This window comes from Oncorhynchus keta, chromosome 1 (assembly GCF_023373465.1).
Source record: "Oncorhynchus keta strain PuntledgeMale-10-30-2019 chromosome 1, Oket_V2, whole genome shotgun sequence".
Classification (NCBI taxonomy): domain Eukaryota; kingdom Metazoa; phylum Chordata; class Actinopteri; order Salmoniformes; family Salmonidae; genus Oncorhynchus; species Oncorhynchus keta.
In genome coordinates this window covers 70408413-70427246 of record NC_068421.1, presented here as the reverse complement: position 1 = coordinate 70427246, position 18834 = coordinate 70408413, and the positions used below count along the sequence as shown (strand labels likewise).

Genomic DNA, 18834 nt, shown 5'->3' with positions numbered 1-18834 from the left:
CTCCTCAGTAAAAGGCACATGACAGCCTGCTTGGAGTTTGCCAAAAGGCACATAAAGCACTCTCGAACCACCCACGAGAAACAAGATTCTTTGGTCTGATGAAACCAAGATTGAACTATTTGGCCTGAATGCCAAGCACCACATTTGGAGGAAACCAGGCACCACTCATCACCTGGCCAACATGCTATGGGGATGTTTTTCAGCAGCAGGGACTGGGAGTCAAGATTGAGGGAAAGATTAACAGAGCAAAGTACACAGAGATCCATTATGAAAACCTGCTCAGGACCTCAGACTGGGGTGAAGGTTCACAGGACAACGACCATAAGCACACAGCCAAGACAACGCAGAAGTGGCTTCGGGACAAGTCTCTGAATATCCTTGTTTGGCCCAACCAGAGCCTGGACTTGAACCCAACCTAACATCTCTGGAGAGACCTGAAAATAGCTGTGCAGCGACACTCCCCATCCAACCTGACAGAACTTGAGAAGAATGGGAGAAATTCCCAAAATACAGGTGTGTCAAGCTTGTAGCATCATACCCAAGTAGACTTGAGGCTGTAATCGCTGCCAAAGGTGCTTCAAAAAAGTACTGACAAAGGCCCTTCTCCCTCGATTGCTCAGTTTGGCCAGGCGGCCGGCTCTAGGCGTCTTGGTGGTTCCAAACTTCTTCCATTTAGGAGGCCACTGTGTTCTTTGGTATCTTCAATGGTGAAGACATTTTTTGGTTTCCTTTCCCCAGATCTGTGCCTCGACACAATCCTGTCTCAGAGCTCAACTGACAATGCCTTCTACCTCATGGCTTGGTTTTTGCTATGACATACACTGTCAACTTCCCAAATCATGTCCAATCAATTGAATTTACAACAAGTGGATTCCAAAGTAGTAGAATCATCTACATGATCAATGGAAACAGGATGCACCTGAGCTCAATTTCGAGTCTCATAGCAAAGGGTCTGTATACTTATGTAAATAAGGTATTTCCGTTTTTTTATTTTTAATACATTTGCACCGTTTAAAAAACATATATTTTAGAATAAGGCTGTAATGTAACAATATGTGGAAAAGGTGAAGAGGTATAAATATTTTCCGAAAACACTGTAACTGGAGTGGCGTTAAGTGTTGAGGAGGATCAACTTTCCCGGTGTCTGTGACGCCCGCTGTCTGGTACGTGGAGAAACAGGAGTGCGCATGCCCATTATCACTTCCCCAATGCTAAGCTAACCAGTTAGCATCTAATACGCGACGCAAGAAGCAACTCAGTCAGTGCTGATTAGTTTCTATGGAGTGAAGATGGCTCCTTTTCCCGACGAGGTGGATGTTTTCACTGGGCCACACTGGCGAATGAAACAGTTGGTGGGACTTTACTGTGAGAAGGTCTGTATAAAGCAATATGAATTTGCCCAAATAACGTAAGCTATGTAGCTAGCATTCTGCCTGTTATTTGTTACGCAGTGGTTAGCTAGCTAGTCGGAGAAATGGGTGTTGTGTTTTTGGCATAGGTGTTATGTCCGTCGTTGGCTAACGTTACTTGGGAAATGTCTCAACTTGCATGTTAGCTGGCTAGCAACTTCAATGACATTGTACTTTTGCCAACTTGTATAGCAAACAGTTCTAGCTAGTTAGTTACGTGGATTAACCAGTCTGAAGTTTGCGAGTCACGTTGTTATGCAACACGTTGTGCTAGCAGGGTTGGAGATTACCTTCTAGTGTAATCTGTTAGTTGGCTACCAACGTTATTTACCTGTCAAATTGTAACCAGTAACGTCATTTTTGGAATACCCAAACTCAGTAATTTAATATGATTTACTTTTCCCGTAAAAGGCATTAGAAGAAGACTAAAATGATAAATCAAACGCATTTAGTCTGGACTGTGGTGAGCCTCGCTCAAGTGGAACAAAACATACATTTGCGCTTTTTTTCAATGGTGAATTGAATGTCAACATAAAGGTGTCATAATGTATTTTTTTTCTCACATCCTTTCTGGATTTTTAAAAGTAATCTATTAACTACTTATTTCGTTTTTCAAAGTATCTAATTTGATTACAGTATTTTTGCTGCTAATGTAACTGATTATAGTTCGTTTGTTTGTTTGATTACATGTTACTTACTCCCAGTGATGTATAAAAACCCTGGATTGCTAATGCTTGCTATGGCACGTAATAAGCTTTGACGCCACCATCGGCCATATTGGCACTCCCCAGAAGGAAGTTTTTCAATTAAATTTAAGGGCAAAATTACATGTATTTTGTTTAGAATGGGTAACATAACATAACTTTCCAAAAAAATATACTTTAGGGAAAATGTTTATTTTCTCATATTTAGCTCACATAATGATTTATTTAGTATTTATTAAAAACTATGCATCTGTAATAGATTACACGTGACAACAACAACTGTATATGTTAATAAATGCACTTCTATAGCTTTATAAAAAATTACACTGGGGGGAGTTGGGATATGCAAAAAAAAACATGTCCAATTCACCCATGAGCATTTATACACACTTGTATATGTATTAAATAGGACAAATATAAGTCCCCAGTAAATTATTATATTACAGTACACACATACACACACTTTGTTAATTAGCAACACACAGCTTTATACTTTTGTTATCTGAGTAACTTTGACATGTTATTTTTCTCCATTCTACTACAGCTGTCACAGACCAACTTCTCCAACAACAATGACTTCCGCTCATTTCTTCAGTCGCTGTGTGCTACCTTCAAGGAGTTCAAGATGCATGAACAGATTGAGAATGAGTACATCATCGGCCTGTTGCAGCAGCGCAGCTGCAATGTGTACAATGTACACTCCGACAACAAGCTCTCAGAGATGTTGTCCCTGTTTGAGAAAGGGCTGAGAAGCGTTAAGGTGATATCAGCAGAAGCACTGACACTAACATAATGACATTTATGAAAAAGGCTCTCAAATAATCCCTGTTGCCCTTGAGGCTTTGTGTTGTGTCCAATTGAGTCATGCTTTTTATGAAATGGTAGACTATCACTGTAGTGATTCATCCTACAGACAGGCATGTAATAATACTAATCAAATCAAATTTATTTATAAAGCCCTTTTTACATCAGCTGATATCTCAAAGTGCTGTACAGAAACCCAGCCTAAAACCCCAAACAGCAAGCAATGCAGGTGTAGAAGCACAGTGGCTAGGAAAACCTTCCTAGAAAGTCCAGAACCTAGGAAGAAACCAGTCCTCTTCTGTCTGTGCCGGGTGGAGATTATATCAGAACATGGTCAAGATGTTCAAATGTTCATAGATGACCAGCAGGGTCAAATAATAATAATAATAATAATAATAATCACAGTGGTTGTCGAGGGTACAACAGGTTAGCACCTCAGGAGTAAATGTCAGTTGGCTTTTTCATAGTCGATCATCTACAGCTCCTGCTGTCTCTAGAGAGTTGAAAACAACAGGTCTGGGACAGGTAGTACGTCCGGTAAACAGGTCAGGGTTCCATAGCCGCAGGCAGAACATTTGAAACTGGAGCAGGAGCAAGGCCAGGTGGACTGGGGACAGCAAGGAGTCATCAGGCCAGGTAGTCCTGAGGCATGGTCCTAGGGCTCGGGTCCTCAAGAGAGAGAAAGAAAGAATTAGAGAGCATACTTAAATTCACACAAGACAAGACAGGAGAAATACTCTAGATATAACAGACTGACCCTAGCCCCTGACACAAACTACTGCAGCATAAATACTGGAGGCTGAGACAGGAAGGGTCAGGAGACACTGTGGACCTGTCCGACTATACAGGACAGGGCCAACCAGGCAGGATATAACCCCACCCACTTTGCCAAAGCACAGCCCCCACGCTAGAGGTCGACCGATTAATCGGAATGGCCGATTTCAAGTTTTCATAACAATCGGAAATCAATTTTTTTTGTACGCCGATTCTTCCCGATTGTTTAAAAAAAAATTTTTACTACTTTATTTAACGATGCAAGTCAGTTAAGAACACATTCAAGGATAGCCTAGGAACGGTGTGTTAACTGCCTTGTTCAGGCCTTGTTGCCTTGTTGAAGGTTGTGCAGCAATATTTAGACTTAGGGATGCCGTCCGTTAGATAAAATACGTAACGGTTCTGTATTTCACTGAAAGAATAAACGTTTTGTTTTCGAAATTATAGTTTCTGGATTCGACCATATTAATGACCAAAGGCTCGTATTTCTGTGTATTATTATGTTATAATTAAGTCTATGATTTGATAGAGCAGTCTGACTGAGCGATGGTAGGCACCAGCAGGCTCGTAAGAATTCATTCAAACACTTTCGTGAGTTTTGCCAGCAGCTCTTCCCTGTGCTTCAAGCATTGCACTGTTTATGACTTCAAGCCTATCAACTCCTGAGATTAGGCTGGTGTAACCGATGTGAAATGGCTAGCTCGTTAGCGGGGTGTGCGCTAATAGCATTTCAAACGTCACTCGCTCTGAGACTTTGAGTAGTTGTTCTCCTTGCTCTGCATGGGTAACGCTGCTTCGAGGGTGGCTGTTGTCGATGTGTTCCTGGTTCGAGCCCAGGTAGCGGCAAGGAGAGGGATGGAAGCTATACTGTTACACTGGCAATACTATAGTGCCTATAAGAACATCCAATAGTCAAAGGTATATGAAATACAAATCGTATAGAGAGAAATAGTCCTATAATTCCTATAATAACTACAACCTAAAATTTCTTACCTGGGAATATTGAAGACTCATGTTAAAAGGAACCACCAGCCTTCATATGTTCCCATGTTCTGAGCAAGGAACTTAAACGTTAGCTTTCTTACATGGCACATATTGCACTTTTACTTTCTTCTCTAACACTTTGTTTTTGCATTATTTAAACCAAATTGAACATGTTTCATTATTTATTTCAGGCTAAATTTATTTTATTGATGTATCATATTAAGTTAAAATAAGTGTTCATTCGGTATTGTTGTAATTGTCATTATTACAAATCATTTTTTAATTTTTTAAATCAGCTGATTAATCGGTATCGCCTTTTTTGGGGTCCTCCAATAATCGGTATCTGCGTTGAAAAATCGTAATCGGTCGACCTCTACCCCACACCACTAGAGGGATATCTTCAACCACCAACTTACCATCCTGAGACAAGGCTGAGTATAGCCCACAAAGATTTCCGCCACGGCACAACCCAAGGGGGGGCGCCAACGCAGACAGGAAGATCACTTCAGTGACGCACCCCTCCTAGGGACGGCATGGAAGAGCACCAGTAAGCCAGTGACTCAGCCCCTCTAATAGGGTTAGAGGCAGAGAATCCCAGTGGAGAGGGGAACCGGCCAGGCAGAGACAGCAAGGGCGGTTCGTTGCTCCAGTGCCTTTGCGTTCAACTTCACACTCCTGGGCCAGATTACACTCAACATAGGACCTACTGAAGAGATGAATCCTCAATAAAGACTTAAAAGTTGAGACCGAGTCTGCGTCTCTCACATGGGTAGGCAGACCATTCCATAAAAATTGAGTTTTATAGGAGAAAGCCCTGCCTCCAGCTGTTTGCTTAGAAATTCCAGGGACAGTTAGAAGGCCTGAGTCTTGTGACCGTAGCATACGTGTAGGTATGTACGGCAGGACCAAATCAGAGACATTTAGGCAGGAGCAAGCCCATGTACTACAATGACAACAGTCTGGTTAAAGGTCTTGGTTTCCTGATAACCGTTTAAACACTTTTTTACTTTAGTGAAACTGGCGTTTCTAAACGCAACACACAATTGAACAATATGCCTCAATTCAGAAAAGAGAAATGGTTAGCAATTCTATGGTAGATGCATGTATTTATGTTGCTTGTATACAATTGTGATATATATGTTTGGTGTTAGGAGGTACTTTATTTTGTAGCTTGTAGAGAGCGCCAAGCAGAACATGCATTAAATGGGCCTGTGGACATCGTTTATAGACAGAAAAATATTTTTTTTAGAGAGGTAGCCTGATTCAAATGCTTTTTGTTGCATTTTTTTGGTTGCTCTAGATTGCAGGAAATTGCAGTTGCAGGTGTTCCTCAGCAGCAGCACCTTGTTAAAAATATCCTGAGGAGAATCCGGAGTCTGTCCCAGGCCCAGTTAGCTAAAAAACAAATGAAAATTCCACTGCTTGGGCAGTGGGATTTAGTCTTCAACTAGGAGAGGAAAGAATGTTTTAATTAAACCTCATAAACAAGACTTTGTTACATTTTTTGTAAATGCCATTAGAATGCTTTTTGGTTTAGAGAGTACAGATTTGTTGATGAAATGCATGAATTGGAGGAAAGCATTGCTCAGTTAAATCGAGGGTATTTCAAGTTTAGCCTCAAACATGTTTATTTTCTTATCCTGCAAGGGAAAGTATTTGAGTGTTTTGCTGGTCTGTTGACTCTTGTATGTTTGACAGTATTGATTTGGCAGAAGTGAAGGATTGCTGGCATTCTTAGGGGGAGTGAATGACAGTCAGTAGTTTGTGTCTGATGTGTAATGTTTGATATATTTGCAGAGTGAAAATGAGCAGCTCAACTATGCCCAGCAGCTGAAGGAAAGACTTGAGGCATTCACACAGGACTTCTTACCCCATATGAAGGAGGAGGAAGAGGTATGATATAATAATCTACAAGTCATTTATATGTAGGGTATTCTGATGTAGGACTTTCTGTGTACAGTATTAATATACTGCTCAAAAAAATAAAGGGAACACTAAAATAACACATCCTAGATCTGAATGAAATATTCTTATTAAATACTTTTTTCTTTACATAGTTGAATGTGCTGACAACAAAATCACACAAATTATCAATGGAAATCAAATGTATCAACCCATGGAGGTCTGGATTTGGAGTCGCATTCAAAATTAAAGTGGAAAACCACACTACAGGCTGATCCAACTTTGATGTAATGTCCTTAAAACAAGTCAAAATGAGGCTCAGTAGTGTGTGTGGCCTCCATGTGCCTGTATGACCTCCCTACAACGCCTGGGCATGCTCCTGATGAGGTGGCGGATGGTCTCCCAGACTTGGGCCAGTCCATAGCATCAATGCCCTCCTCTTGCAGGAACTGCTGACACACTCCAGCCACATGAGGTCTAGCATTGTCTTGCATTAGGAGGAACCCAGGGCCAACCGCACCAGCATATGGTCTCACAAGGGTTATGAGGATCTCATCTCGGTACCTAATTTACATTTACATTTAAGTCATTTAGCAGACGCTCTTATCCAGAGCGACTTACAAATTGGTGCATTCACCTTATGACATCCAGTGGAACAGCCACTTTACAATAGTGCATATAAATCTTTTAAGGGGGGGGGGTGAGAAGGATTACTTTATCCTATCCTAGGTATTCCTTAAAGAGGTGGGGTTTCAGGTGTCTCCGGAAGGTGGTGATTGACTCCGCTGTCCTGGCGTCGTGAGGGAGTGTGTTCCACCATTGGGGAGCCAGAGCAGCGAACAGTTTTGACTGGGCTGAGCGGGAACTGTACTTCCTCAGTGGTAGGGAGGCGAGCAGGCCAGAGGTGGATGAACGCAGTGCCCTTGTTTGGGTGTAGGGCCTGATCAGAGCCTGGAGGTACTGAGGTGCCGTTCCCATCACAGCTCCGTAGGCAAGCACCATGGTCTTGTAGCGGATGCGAGCTTCAACTGGAAGCCAGTGGAGAGAGCGGAGGAGCGGGGTGACGTGAGAGAACTTGGGAAGGTTGAACACCAGACGGGCTGCGGCGTTCTGGATGAGTTGTAGGGGTTTAATGGCACAGGCAGGGAGCCCAGCCAACAGCGAGTTGCAGTAATCCAGACGGGAGATGACAAGTGCCTGGATTAGGACCTGCGCCGCTTCCTGTGTGAGGCAGGGTCGTACTCTGCGGATGTTGTAGAGCATGAACCTACAGGAACGGGCCACCGCCTTGATGTTAGTTGAGAACGACAGGGTGTTGTCCAGGATCACGCCAAGGTTCTTAGCGCTCTGGGAGGAGGACACAATGGAGTTGTCAACCGTGATGGCGAGATCATGGAACGGGCAGTCCTTCCCCGGGAGGAAGAGCAGCTCCGTCTTGCCGAGGTTCAGCTTGAGGTGGTGATCCGTCATCCACACTGATATAATGTGTATAATATAATATACACATTATATACACACAATATATAATATATAATATACACACAATATATAATATAACCTAATGGCAGTCAGGCTACCTCTGGCGAGCACATGGAGGGCTGTGCGGACCCCCCCCCCCAAAGAAATGCCACCCCACACCATGACTGACCCACCATCAAACCGGTCATGTTGGAGGATGTTGCAGGCAGCAGAACGTTCTCCATGGCGTCTCCAGACTCTGTCACGTCTGTCACATGTGCTCAGTGTGAACCTGCTTTCATCTGTGAAGAGCACAGGGCACCAGTGACGAATTTGCCAATCTTGGTGTTCTCTGGCAAATGCCAAACGTCCTGCATGGTGTTGGGTTGTAAAGCCCAACCCCCACCTGTGGACGCCGGGCCCTCATACAACCCTCATGGAGTCTGTTTCTGACCGTTTGAGCAGACACATGCACATTTGTGGCCTGCTGGAGGTCATTTTGCAGGGCTCTGGCAGTGCTCCTCCTGCTCCTCCTTGCACAAAGGCGGAGGTAGCGGTCCTGTTGCTGGGCTGTTGCCCTCCTACGGCCTCCTCCACGTCTCCTGATGTACTGGCCTGTCTCCTGGTAGCGCCTCCATGCTCTGGACACTGACAGACATGGCAAACCTTATTGCCACAGCTCGCATTGATGTGCCGTCCTGGATAAACTGCACTACCTGAGCCACTTGTGTGGGTTGTAGACTCCGTCTCATGCTACCACTAGAGTGAAAGCACCACCAGTATTCAAAAGTGACCAAAACATCAGCCAGGAAGCATAGGAATTGAGAAGTGGTCTGTGGTCACCACCTGCAGAACCACTCCTTTATTGGGGGTGTCTTGCTAATTGCCTATAATTTCCACCTGTTGTCTATTCCATTGCACAACAGCATGTGCAATTTATTGTCAATCAGTGTTGCTTCCTAAGTGGACAGTTGATTTCACAGACGTGTGATTGACTTGGAGTTACATTGTGTTTAAGTGTTCCCTTTATTTTTTTGAGCGGTGTACATATTTGTTACACTACCGTTCAAAAGTTTGGGTTCACTTAGAAATGTCTTTGCTTTTGAAAGAAAATATAATTTTTTGTCCATTTAAAATAACATCAACTTGATCAGAAATACAGTGTAGACATTGTTAATGTTGTAAATGACTATTGTAGCTGGAAACGGCTGATTTAAAAAAATATATATTAAAAAAAATTGAATATCTACATAGGCGTACAGAGGCCCATTATCAGCAACCATCACTCCTGTGTTTCAATGGCACGTGTTAGCCTTTTAAAATGATAAACTTGGATTAGCTAACTGATCATTAGAAAACCCTTTTGCAATTATGTTAGCACAGATGCAAACTGTTGTCCCGATTTTTAAAGAAGCAATAAAACTGGCCTTTAGACTATTTGAGTATCTGGAGCAACATAATTTTGTGGGTTCGATTACAGGCTCAAAATGGCTGGAAACAAATAACTTTCAGTCTATTCTTGTTCTGAGAAATTAAGGCTATTCCATGTGAGAAATTGCCAAGAAACTGAAGATTTCGTACTACTCCCTTCACAGAACAGCGCAAACTGGCCCTGACCAGAATAGAAAGAGGAGTGGGAGGACCCGGTGCACAACTGAGCTAAAGGACAAGTACTGTACTTTAGAGTGTCTAGTTTGAGAAACGGATGCCTCACAAGTCCTCAACTGGCAGCTTCATTAAATAGTACCTGCAAAACACCAGTCTCAACAGCAACAGTGAAGAGGCGACTCCGGGATGCTGGCCTTCTAGGCAGAGTTTCTCTGTCCAGTGTCTGTTCTTTTGCGCATCTTAATATTTTATTTTTATTCGCCAGTCTGAGATTTGTTGACGTTGAGACTGGTGCTTTGCGGTTATTTTTAATGAAGCTGACATTAACAATGTCTACACAGTATTTCTGATCAATTTGATGCTATTTTAATGGACAATTTTTATTTTTTTATTATTCAAAAAACAAGGACATTTCTAAGTGACCCCAACCTTTTGAACAGTAGTGTATATCCAGTGTAATGTCCATGAATGGATACCTTCAAGTAGGGCTGTTGCAGTGACCGTATTACCACCACACTGACAGTCATTAGTCATGACCGCAGTAAAATTCCATGTGACCATTGAGTCACGGCAATTTCTTCTTATGCACTCTGGACATGCTTTGGTAGTACCCAACTTGCTAATGACCATCAGGTCCTAATGGCCTGGTACTCAGGGCTCTATTGTCCCTCCATCAGGTTCTAATGGTTTGGTACTCAGGGCTCTAATTGTCCCTCTAGCCACTCTGACATCAATGCAAATGCATTCAAAAATCACATCAGACACTTATCATCAAAATAGTATTGTGCTTTAAAACTCACGTCACTGTGGCGATCAATTTGAAGGAAAGTTCAACAGCAGGTTGAAACTGAGTGTAAAACATTGTCATTGTGGATGTTGTTTCAAAGCCTAACACAAAATGGGCATCGCTTTCTAAGGTGATGATTCATTCAAGACAAACATAAGCATATTACAGTTCATGTGTAGGCTTTTAAGCCCAAGCCTGAAAAACAATGAATTAAAGTTATGATTGTGCCGTTATACAATACATAACCTACCGCCTATTACACATTGCATAGAAACATAAATCAGAAAAGATCTTTGGCACATAATTGGTCTAGCCTATACTACAAAATTAAACAATTCTGTGGACTGTATTATTATGTATACTGGATGGACTGGTTACCTAATGCTACGCTCCCAAGTCTCTGTCCATGATTCAGGTAGAGAACGTATAGCCCTAGGCAATGCTGTTGGTTCATTGATTGTGCAGGGTGACTTAAAGTTAGCCTACAATTATAGTGAATTTGATTTTTGAATAGCCTAGTAATAGGACTTTTTATAATTAATCGGGTGACACATTACCGTTAGCTATACAGAATCTCACCACTGTGCATTTCCATCTCCGCTCTCTCCTTTATTCCTTTCTTGAGCTCGCAGAGGGGCTGTCAAGAGTTTAGTGAAATATGTTTTGTTGCGAAAACATTTTACTATTGATGTTCCCGAACAGATTTCACTTGGTACCTAAATTAAGCACTGGTTAGCTGCAGGAACAGGGTTGGAGAGCCCATGACATACAGAGTTTGGGTGGAATATTAGAATATTACCTGTCAGGGCCTCCCGAGTGGCGCAGCAGTCTAAGGCACTGCATCTCAGTGCTAGAGGCGTCACTACAGACCCGGCTTTGATCCTGGGCTGTGTCACAACCGGCCGTGATCGGGAGTCCCATAGGGCGGTGCACAAACAGTGGTTGATGTGTGGAGTGAAATGTGTTCTTAACAGGGCTGTCCCCGACAAAACAAAATCTTGGTCGACCGAGAGTCGTCCTGTGCTTTAGACCAATCAATTGGTCGAAATGTTGAAACTTATTTTTTCATATATAGACACACCCTATGTGTTTGAATAAAATCACATACATATGCACTGAGCTTGTCTGATGCTTTAAGCACACTGTTTGGTTAAATAATTAAGACACACAAAATTAATCGGGAGCTCAATCACACTGTGTTAAACAAACAGTGATTGCCTGTGTGACTGTCCCCCCTACTGCAGTGAAAAGGCACCACATCACAGAAAGTATTTATTGTGCTGTCTGTGCTGAAGCTGCAACATCACTTCAACCATTTAGTTTTTTACTTGTTTCGAAATCCCTAATTTCCCTATTCCTTCAACCCTTGCTTTCTTTACGTGAAACATGTATTCATCGCATGGGGCGGCAGGGGAGCCCAGTGGTTAGGGTGTTGGACTAGTAACCGAAAGGTTGCAAGTTCGAATCGCTGAGCTGACAAGGTACAAATCTGTCGTTCTGCCCCTGAACAGGCCCACTGTTCCTAGGCCGTCATTGAAAATAAGAATTTGTTCTTAACTGACTTGCCTAGTAAAATAAAAATATATAAAAAAATGCATGTGACCAATAGGGCCTGACCTATAGCCTATCATAATCGCATCAATAAATTGGTTATAACAAATTCTGAACACTGTAATGATGTCGACAGCAAAGTGGATGTGGAGGATGTGAAAAAAAACTCCAAACTGATGTTTACTGGTTGCTCAGGAGGGAAAGGCGATGTCAGATCTGTGGAAGACTTAGTGAGTTATGTGACCAACAGGTGTTGTTCGATTACAATATTATTTCTCTGCCTGTTTGGAGCAGTGTAAACAACACTAAATACATTCTAAGTAATACGAGTGCAAGCTTTCTCAAATCATCAATAGCTTATAGTCGCGTCATGCAGGCCATATATGTTTTGATTTCTAAGACATTCTAAGGTTTGTATTATTCCCAACTAAAGTTTCCAAATAACTCTAAATTATCACTTTTACGCTCCACATGGCCACTTCACTTGCTCCGGAATGGGAGAAATATAATTTCTATTTTATTCAACTAAGTTCAAGTTCATTATATTCTTATTATAAAATCATAACATACAGTAGGCCAACTCATTCTGTTCTTCTGAAATACATTTTCTTCACATCATAATTTTTCTTTAGGCCTGACTAAAATATGGTGTATATTATACTGAACAAAAACGTAAACGCAACATAAGCTGGTCCCATATTTCATGAGCCTCATTTTTTTCCTTGTACGCACATGAAGCTTATTTCTCTCAAATTTTGGCCACATACTTGTTACATCCCTGTTAGTGAGCAGTTCACCTTTGCCAAGATAATTCATCCACCTGACAGGTGTGGCATATCAAGAAGCTTATTAAACAGCATGATCATTACAGAGGTGCACCTTGGGCTGGGGACAATAAAAGGCCACTCTAAAATGTGTGGTTTTGTCACACAACATGCCACGGGTGTCTCAAGTTTTGAGGGAGTATGCAATTGGCATGCCGACTGCAGGAATGTCTACCAGAGCTGTTGCCAGAGAATTAAATGTTAAATTCTCTACCATAAGCCGCCTCAAATTGTTTTAGAGAATTTGGCAATATGTCTAACTGACCTCCAAACCTCAGACGACGTGTAAACACGCCAGTCCAAGACCTTCACATCTGGCTTATGATGAAACTGGGTTCGCACAACTGAAAAATGTCTGCAGAAACTGTCTCCGGTGAGCTCATTTGCGTGCTTGTCGTCCTCACCAAGGTTTCAACCTGACTGCAGTTCGGCGTCATAACTGACTTGATGTGGGCAAATGCTCACCTTGGATGGCCACTGGCATGCTGGAGAAGTGTGATGGCAGATGGCAGTGGCATTGTGTGGGCGAGCGGTTTCTGGTGTCAATGTTGTGAACAGAGTGCCTCATGGTGGCAGTGGGGTTATGGTATGGGCAGACATAAGCTACAGACAATGAACACAATTTCATTTTATCAATGGCAATTTGAATGCACAGAGATACCGTGATGAGATCCTGAGGTCCATTGTCATGCCATTCATCCTCTGCCATCACCTCATGTTTCAGCATGATAATGCACAGCCCCTTGTCGCAAGGCTCTGTACACAATTCCTGGAATCTGAAAATGTCCCAGTTCTTTCATGGCCTGCATACTCACCAGGCATGTCACCCATTGAGCATGTGTGGGATGCTCTGGATCAGTGTGTACGACAGCGTGTTTCAGGTCCCGCCAATATCCAGCAATTTTGCACAGCCATTGAAGTGGAGTGGGACAACATTCCACAGGCCACTATCAACAGCCTGATCAACTCTATGCGAAGGACATGTCACCTGCATGAGGCAGATTGTAGTCACACCAGATACTGACCGGTTTTCTGATCCATGCCTGTACCTTTTCCTTTAAGGTATCTGTGACCAACCGATGCATTTCTGTATTCCCAGTCGTGAAATCATAGATTAAGTCCCAAGATGTTTATTTCAATTGACTGGTTTCCTTTATATGAACTGTAACTCAGTAAAATCGTTATTTATTTATTATTATTATTTTTTAAACATTTTTTTGTCCAGTGTAAATTGATTTAGACTTTTATAGATTTTCCAAAGGCACGCATCAGTGGCTTGTATGCAGCTTGTATTCGTGGAGGCCTGGAGATGCGAAACGTGTTTATGTTAATAAACAGTAAATTAACGTAAACTGGTAGTTTTTTGCATGGCAATAATTGTCTGGAAAAAATGTAGTGACCGCCACAGCCTTACCAGCAAGTATAACATGTTCAGAACTGTGGGTCTTTCTGTATTTTCTATAGTAATGCATTGTTTTGCATGTGCTTGTGTGTAATGCAAATGAATGTGTATATCCAGGTGTTCCAGCCCATGCTGATGCAGTACTTCACTTATGAGGAGCTGAAAGACATCAAGAAGCAGGTGATAGCGCAGCACAGTAGCCAGCAGCGATGGAACTGTGCAGCAGAGGTGCTGAAGGGGCTCAGTCTGTGGAGCCAGGCAGAGGAGCTGCATAAGGCCTTCAAGTATGCTGACCATGAGAAGACTGATGATGGTGAGTCAGACAGACCCCTTCACTATCTTTCTTAGTTAGTACACATCTTTGTGATATCTATCTTTCCCTACACAATCCTTTTACCTAATATCTTTCAAGAACATACATCCCAACTTCCTCATAACTATGCTGAATTGGAGGATGTGGTCAGTACTTGTTTAGGAAATTAATACTGACCACAAATTTCCCATAACCAAATGTTCCTTTGAGGCGTGGCTCTAACCCTTACCAAAAACATTTTTACGGACCGCCGGATCACAATGCTGCTGCCTCATTTCCCACTGTTTGCTGCGGTCTAACAATGATTCTTGGATGTCTATATTTACCGTAAACTGTAGAGAAGCATGTCACTTCTAGACTCTTATAAGAACTGTACTTAAATTCAGTGTGAACACTATAAAACTCTGCTTATTATCATTCCTCAGAATTGGAGAAAGAGCTGTGCTCCGCCCACATCTCCCAGCTGCCCACAGAGGTCCTGCTGTGTCTGTTCCGCTACCTGGGCCCTGAGGACCTGTGTCACTGTGGCCAGGTGTGCTCTGCCTGGTCTGAGCTGGCCAAGACCGGCTCTCTGTGGAGACACCTCTACCCTGTACGCTGGGCCAGAGGTACAAAGATCAACCTTTACCTTTTTATACTTTTATCACCTCCAATGGGAAAGCAGTCAACACTAGAAAAACTGCCATACCAATACAATCCTTTGACACCTTTCTCATTAAGAAAACAGTTTCTGAGTGTGTGCCTTCTGTGTCTGTTTCCCAGGGGATTACTATCGCGGTCCCCCAGATGATCTGAACCAGGAGCCGGATGAGGAGTGGGTGAAAAGTCTGCAGGATGAGGGCAAGGCCTACCAGGAGTGGGATGAGGATGCAGATGTGGATGAGTCTGGTGAGTTACCAGTCAGTCTAATGTATTTGTCAGGAGTACATCTGATACGATCAAGTGAATGCATAGTTTGATTGAAGTGACACAGATGTGTTTACTGATTTGGGTGAACTGTTTGGATATGACTTCTAGAAAATGGTCCTCTTTTCTATCCACATTCTCCCTTGTCTAGATGCATCTTGTGAAGACTCCTTGGCTATAAGTGCTGCTCAGAGGGAGAAGAAGCTACTGAATGGAATGATCCAGAACCTTCTGCCAGCTGTGGGTTCCTCTGTCAGGTCCATCGTTCTGGCCTACAGCTCTACGGTCTCCAGTAAGATGGTATGGACCAGGAATATTCATGATCATATGCCTAGAACATCAATAAAGCAGAGCCTTTAGAAACACTGGGTGCATATGAATGAAGGATGTTTGAGACTGAATAGATTATACATGGCAGAGTGTAGGTTAATGATCTGTATGTATATGGGTGTCTGCTGCTGCAGGTGCGTCAGATCCTCAGTCTCTGTCCTAATCTCACCCACCTGGACCTCACTCAGACTGATGTCACAGACTCCGCCTTTGACAGGTATGTCATCCGTGCCACACCAATTATGCTGAACACTACATGGTGTGATGTACTATTAAAATAATTTTGTCTTTTCTAATTATATATATTTTTCTCTGTCTGTCAGTTGGTCATCTCTGTGGGCATGTCTCTCTCTGGAGCACCTAGACCTTTCAGGCTGTGAGAAGATCACTGACCGCACACTGAAGAAGCTGTCCCTGGGTCTTGGGGACCTCGCATCTCCCACCTGCTCTGACCGACGAGCCAAGCTTCTGAAGAGCCATCCTTCTCCCATCAGTCTCGACAAGCGCAGCCTCCGTCCGACTGGGCACAGCCGGCAGGTCCTGATCTTCAAGCAGTGGCCAGGGAGACTGGGCAGAGCCCCCTGCAGCCCCACCAGGGTCTGGGTCCTGGACCCCTTGGAGCTGGCTGACATCGAGGATACTGCGGAGTGGAACCGACGCAGGGGAGTGTCTACCCCTGAGGTGCGGGGCTTTGTGGAGACTCAGCCAGGGGGGTTGTCGTGTTGCTGTAGGAGAAGGAGGGGGGGCTTCAGGACTGGCTTTAGCACCTCCTACAGGCAGCAGCAGTATGGGCTTGGGGAGGCCGGCTGTGGCCATTCCACCTGCTGCACTGGTGAGACGGCCCTGAGGACTTTAGGAGGGCTGCAGTATGAGTCTCACACCACCAGGGGCAGTGCAGGGGCAGAGTTTCGGACTAAATGCTCCTCTGGGGGCCAGTTGTGCCTGGAGTGTGACAACAGAACTGATCAGTCAGACGGTCGGTGCTCACTAAGGTTCCTCAGCCTGTCTGGATGCTATCAGGTCACAGACCTGGGCTTGAGGTAAACTGCTTATGACCCCTCTGTATTATGTATTCTACCTATGTAAACATTGCTTTAACATAGATTTTGAGTAGGGAATGAGTGTGTGTATTATTGACATAAAATCTGTGTGTGTGTTTCAGGACACTGTCTCAGCGTGGAGGGCTTCCTCACCTGGAGCATCTGAACCTGTCTGGATGTCTCCTCATCACTGAGGTGGGACTACAGGAGCTGGTGTCAGCCTGTCCTGCCCTCAATGATGAACACTTCTACTACTGCGACAACATCAACGGTAATGTACACATTAGTTTACAACATTAGGGGAAAATAACCTCTCAAAAAATAGAACTAAGTGATGCAATGTTATACACTTGAATGTTGCACAAATGTGTAGGAAGAGCATTATGTATCATATCGAGTTGTATAGCTGAATTGGTGGTGGATTGTATACCAGTATCAATGTTCCGATTCTCACCTGTACAGCTCGTTTCCCAGTGTAAGTTCCTTATGTAACAGCCCTGCTGATCTTATGAGGTGGAAGGTAAGTGGGCTTTAAGGTAGTCAGAGAAACGCATTCAGTGTACACTACAACTTAATGCTTAACGCCATAGTATTAGTGTAAACCATTTAACATTGTTTCTGAACCAAAAGCGTGGACAGAAGTCCAACTTGGCAATAGGTACATGTCCACATTACTGGGGACTCACACTAGGCGAGAAATCACCAACCTAGCTACCAGACATTTTCTATGAAATAAGGAGACTCCACGTTGGTCAACAGTCAATCGGAAGAGGGCAGCTCTTATTAGCAAGCTTTGACATTGGTGAACAACAAACTGATGTTATGCTTGCTGTTTGAAGGATACACGTCAACCGCTTGATCGCTGATTATCTTGGCAAGTGTGAGACCCCTCTTAAGGACAGCAGTAACTGGCCCACTGTATGAGTGACTGGTCTAACGGTTCTGTTACTCTGCAGGTCCTCACGCTGACACGGCCAGCGGCTGCCAGAACCTGCAGTGTGGCTTCAGGGTGTGCTGTCGCTCTGGAGAGTGACCTTTGACCCAGCTCCACAACCCCCCCTCCCAATGGTTCCTCATCTGCACTTTAATCACCTGGGAATAAACCAATCTCTGTACTTTGTCATTTAAAATAGTTTGTAGATATACAAAAATAAACTCATGACATTTCCATCTGTTTTTAGGAAGTAATCCTTTAGAAAAATATGGATGTATGAAGTATCTGGAAATGTAAATTCTAGTTCCTTATTGAGAAAGTGTTCCTTTAACATTTTAATTTGAGTTGCAAAAAAGCAGATGTTATACGTGACCAAGTACTTGTTGTTTTTGACTAGGTCCACCACCTCTGCTCCTACTTCCTTGTTTTAGATCTCTGATTGCTGTAAGTCTTAAATTGGTTGATTTATTGAAGTTAGAAACATCAGATAATTCAATGTTGAGATGTGAGTTCTCTTCACATGATACATGTTGGGAGTGGTGATTCACATGGTGGCAGATGGTGTGTAACGTCAGTGACTTAAGAATCTGAGGAAAACTGCACAGTCCTGGAAAACACTGATCATGTCATTTCTAGAGGTGACAGGTGGCCAGATCACTGTTAGAATTGCCTCAGATGTGGGCAGGCATTTCAGGTATAGAGTTATGGTGGTATTTGTCTGCAGGTAATACCTTTATTCCAAATGTTGGATTTCAACCTCTAAAATTACATTCATAATGCTTCTTATCTTTCTCCTTTGTGGCTAGAAACATTGGATTGTGATAATATTTTCCCTTTGTCATTGTGTAATGAATCAATGGTAAGGGCACTGAAATTCACATAAGCTCTCCCAGTTACTTCACAAAATGATCTAGACATACAGTTGAATGACAATGGAGCAGATTTGAGAAATAGCAACTACTCTGATCCACTGAGTGCTGGTCTTTATACATAGCACAACTTCTGGAGACCCATTATTTGCTTGTTCAAACAATCTGCATGAGAAGTTCTATTGGTTATGAACAATAAAAGTATATTGGATTTAAAGTGTGAAATACAGTATGT

At 43.0% G+C, this 18834-nt stretch overlaps 1 protein-coding gene across 1 annotated transcript; it reads left to right on the top strand.

Annotated features, from left to right (window-relative positions):
* Positions 1-1138: 1138 nt before the first annotated feature.
* LOC118392244 (F-box/LRR-repeat protein 5) lies at positions 1139-18816 on the top strand. Its single transcript, XM_035784031.2, has 11 exons — positions 1139-1373; positions 2658-2873; positions 6473-6568; positions 14325-14520; positions 14946-15128; positions 15283-15408; positions 15578-15726; positions 15891-15973; positions 16080-16796; positions 16919-17067; positions 17753-18816. Exons 1-11 carry the CDS (start codon positions 1290-1292, stop codon positions 17827-17829), a joined length of 2076 nt encoding a protein of 691 aa, XP_035639924.1. The 5' UTR covers positions 1139-1289; the 3' UTR covers positions 17830-18816.
* Positions 18817-18834: the final 18 nt, after the last annotated feature.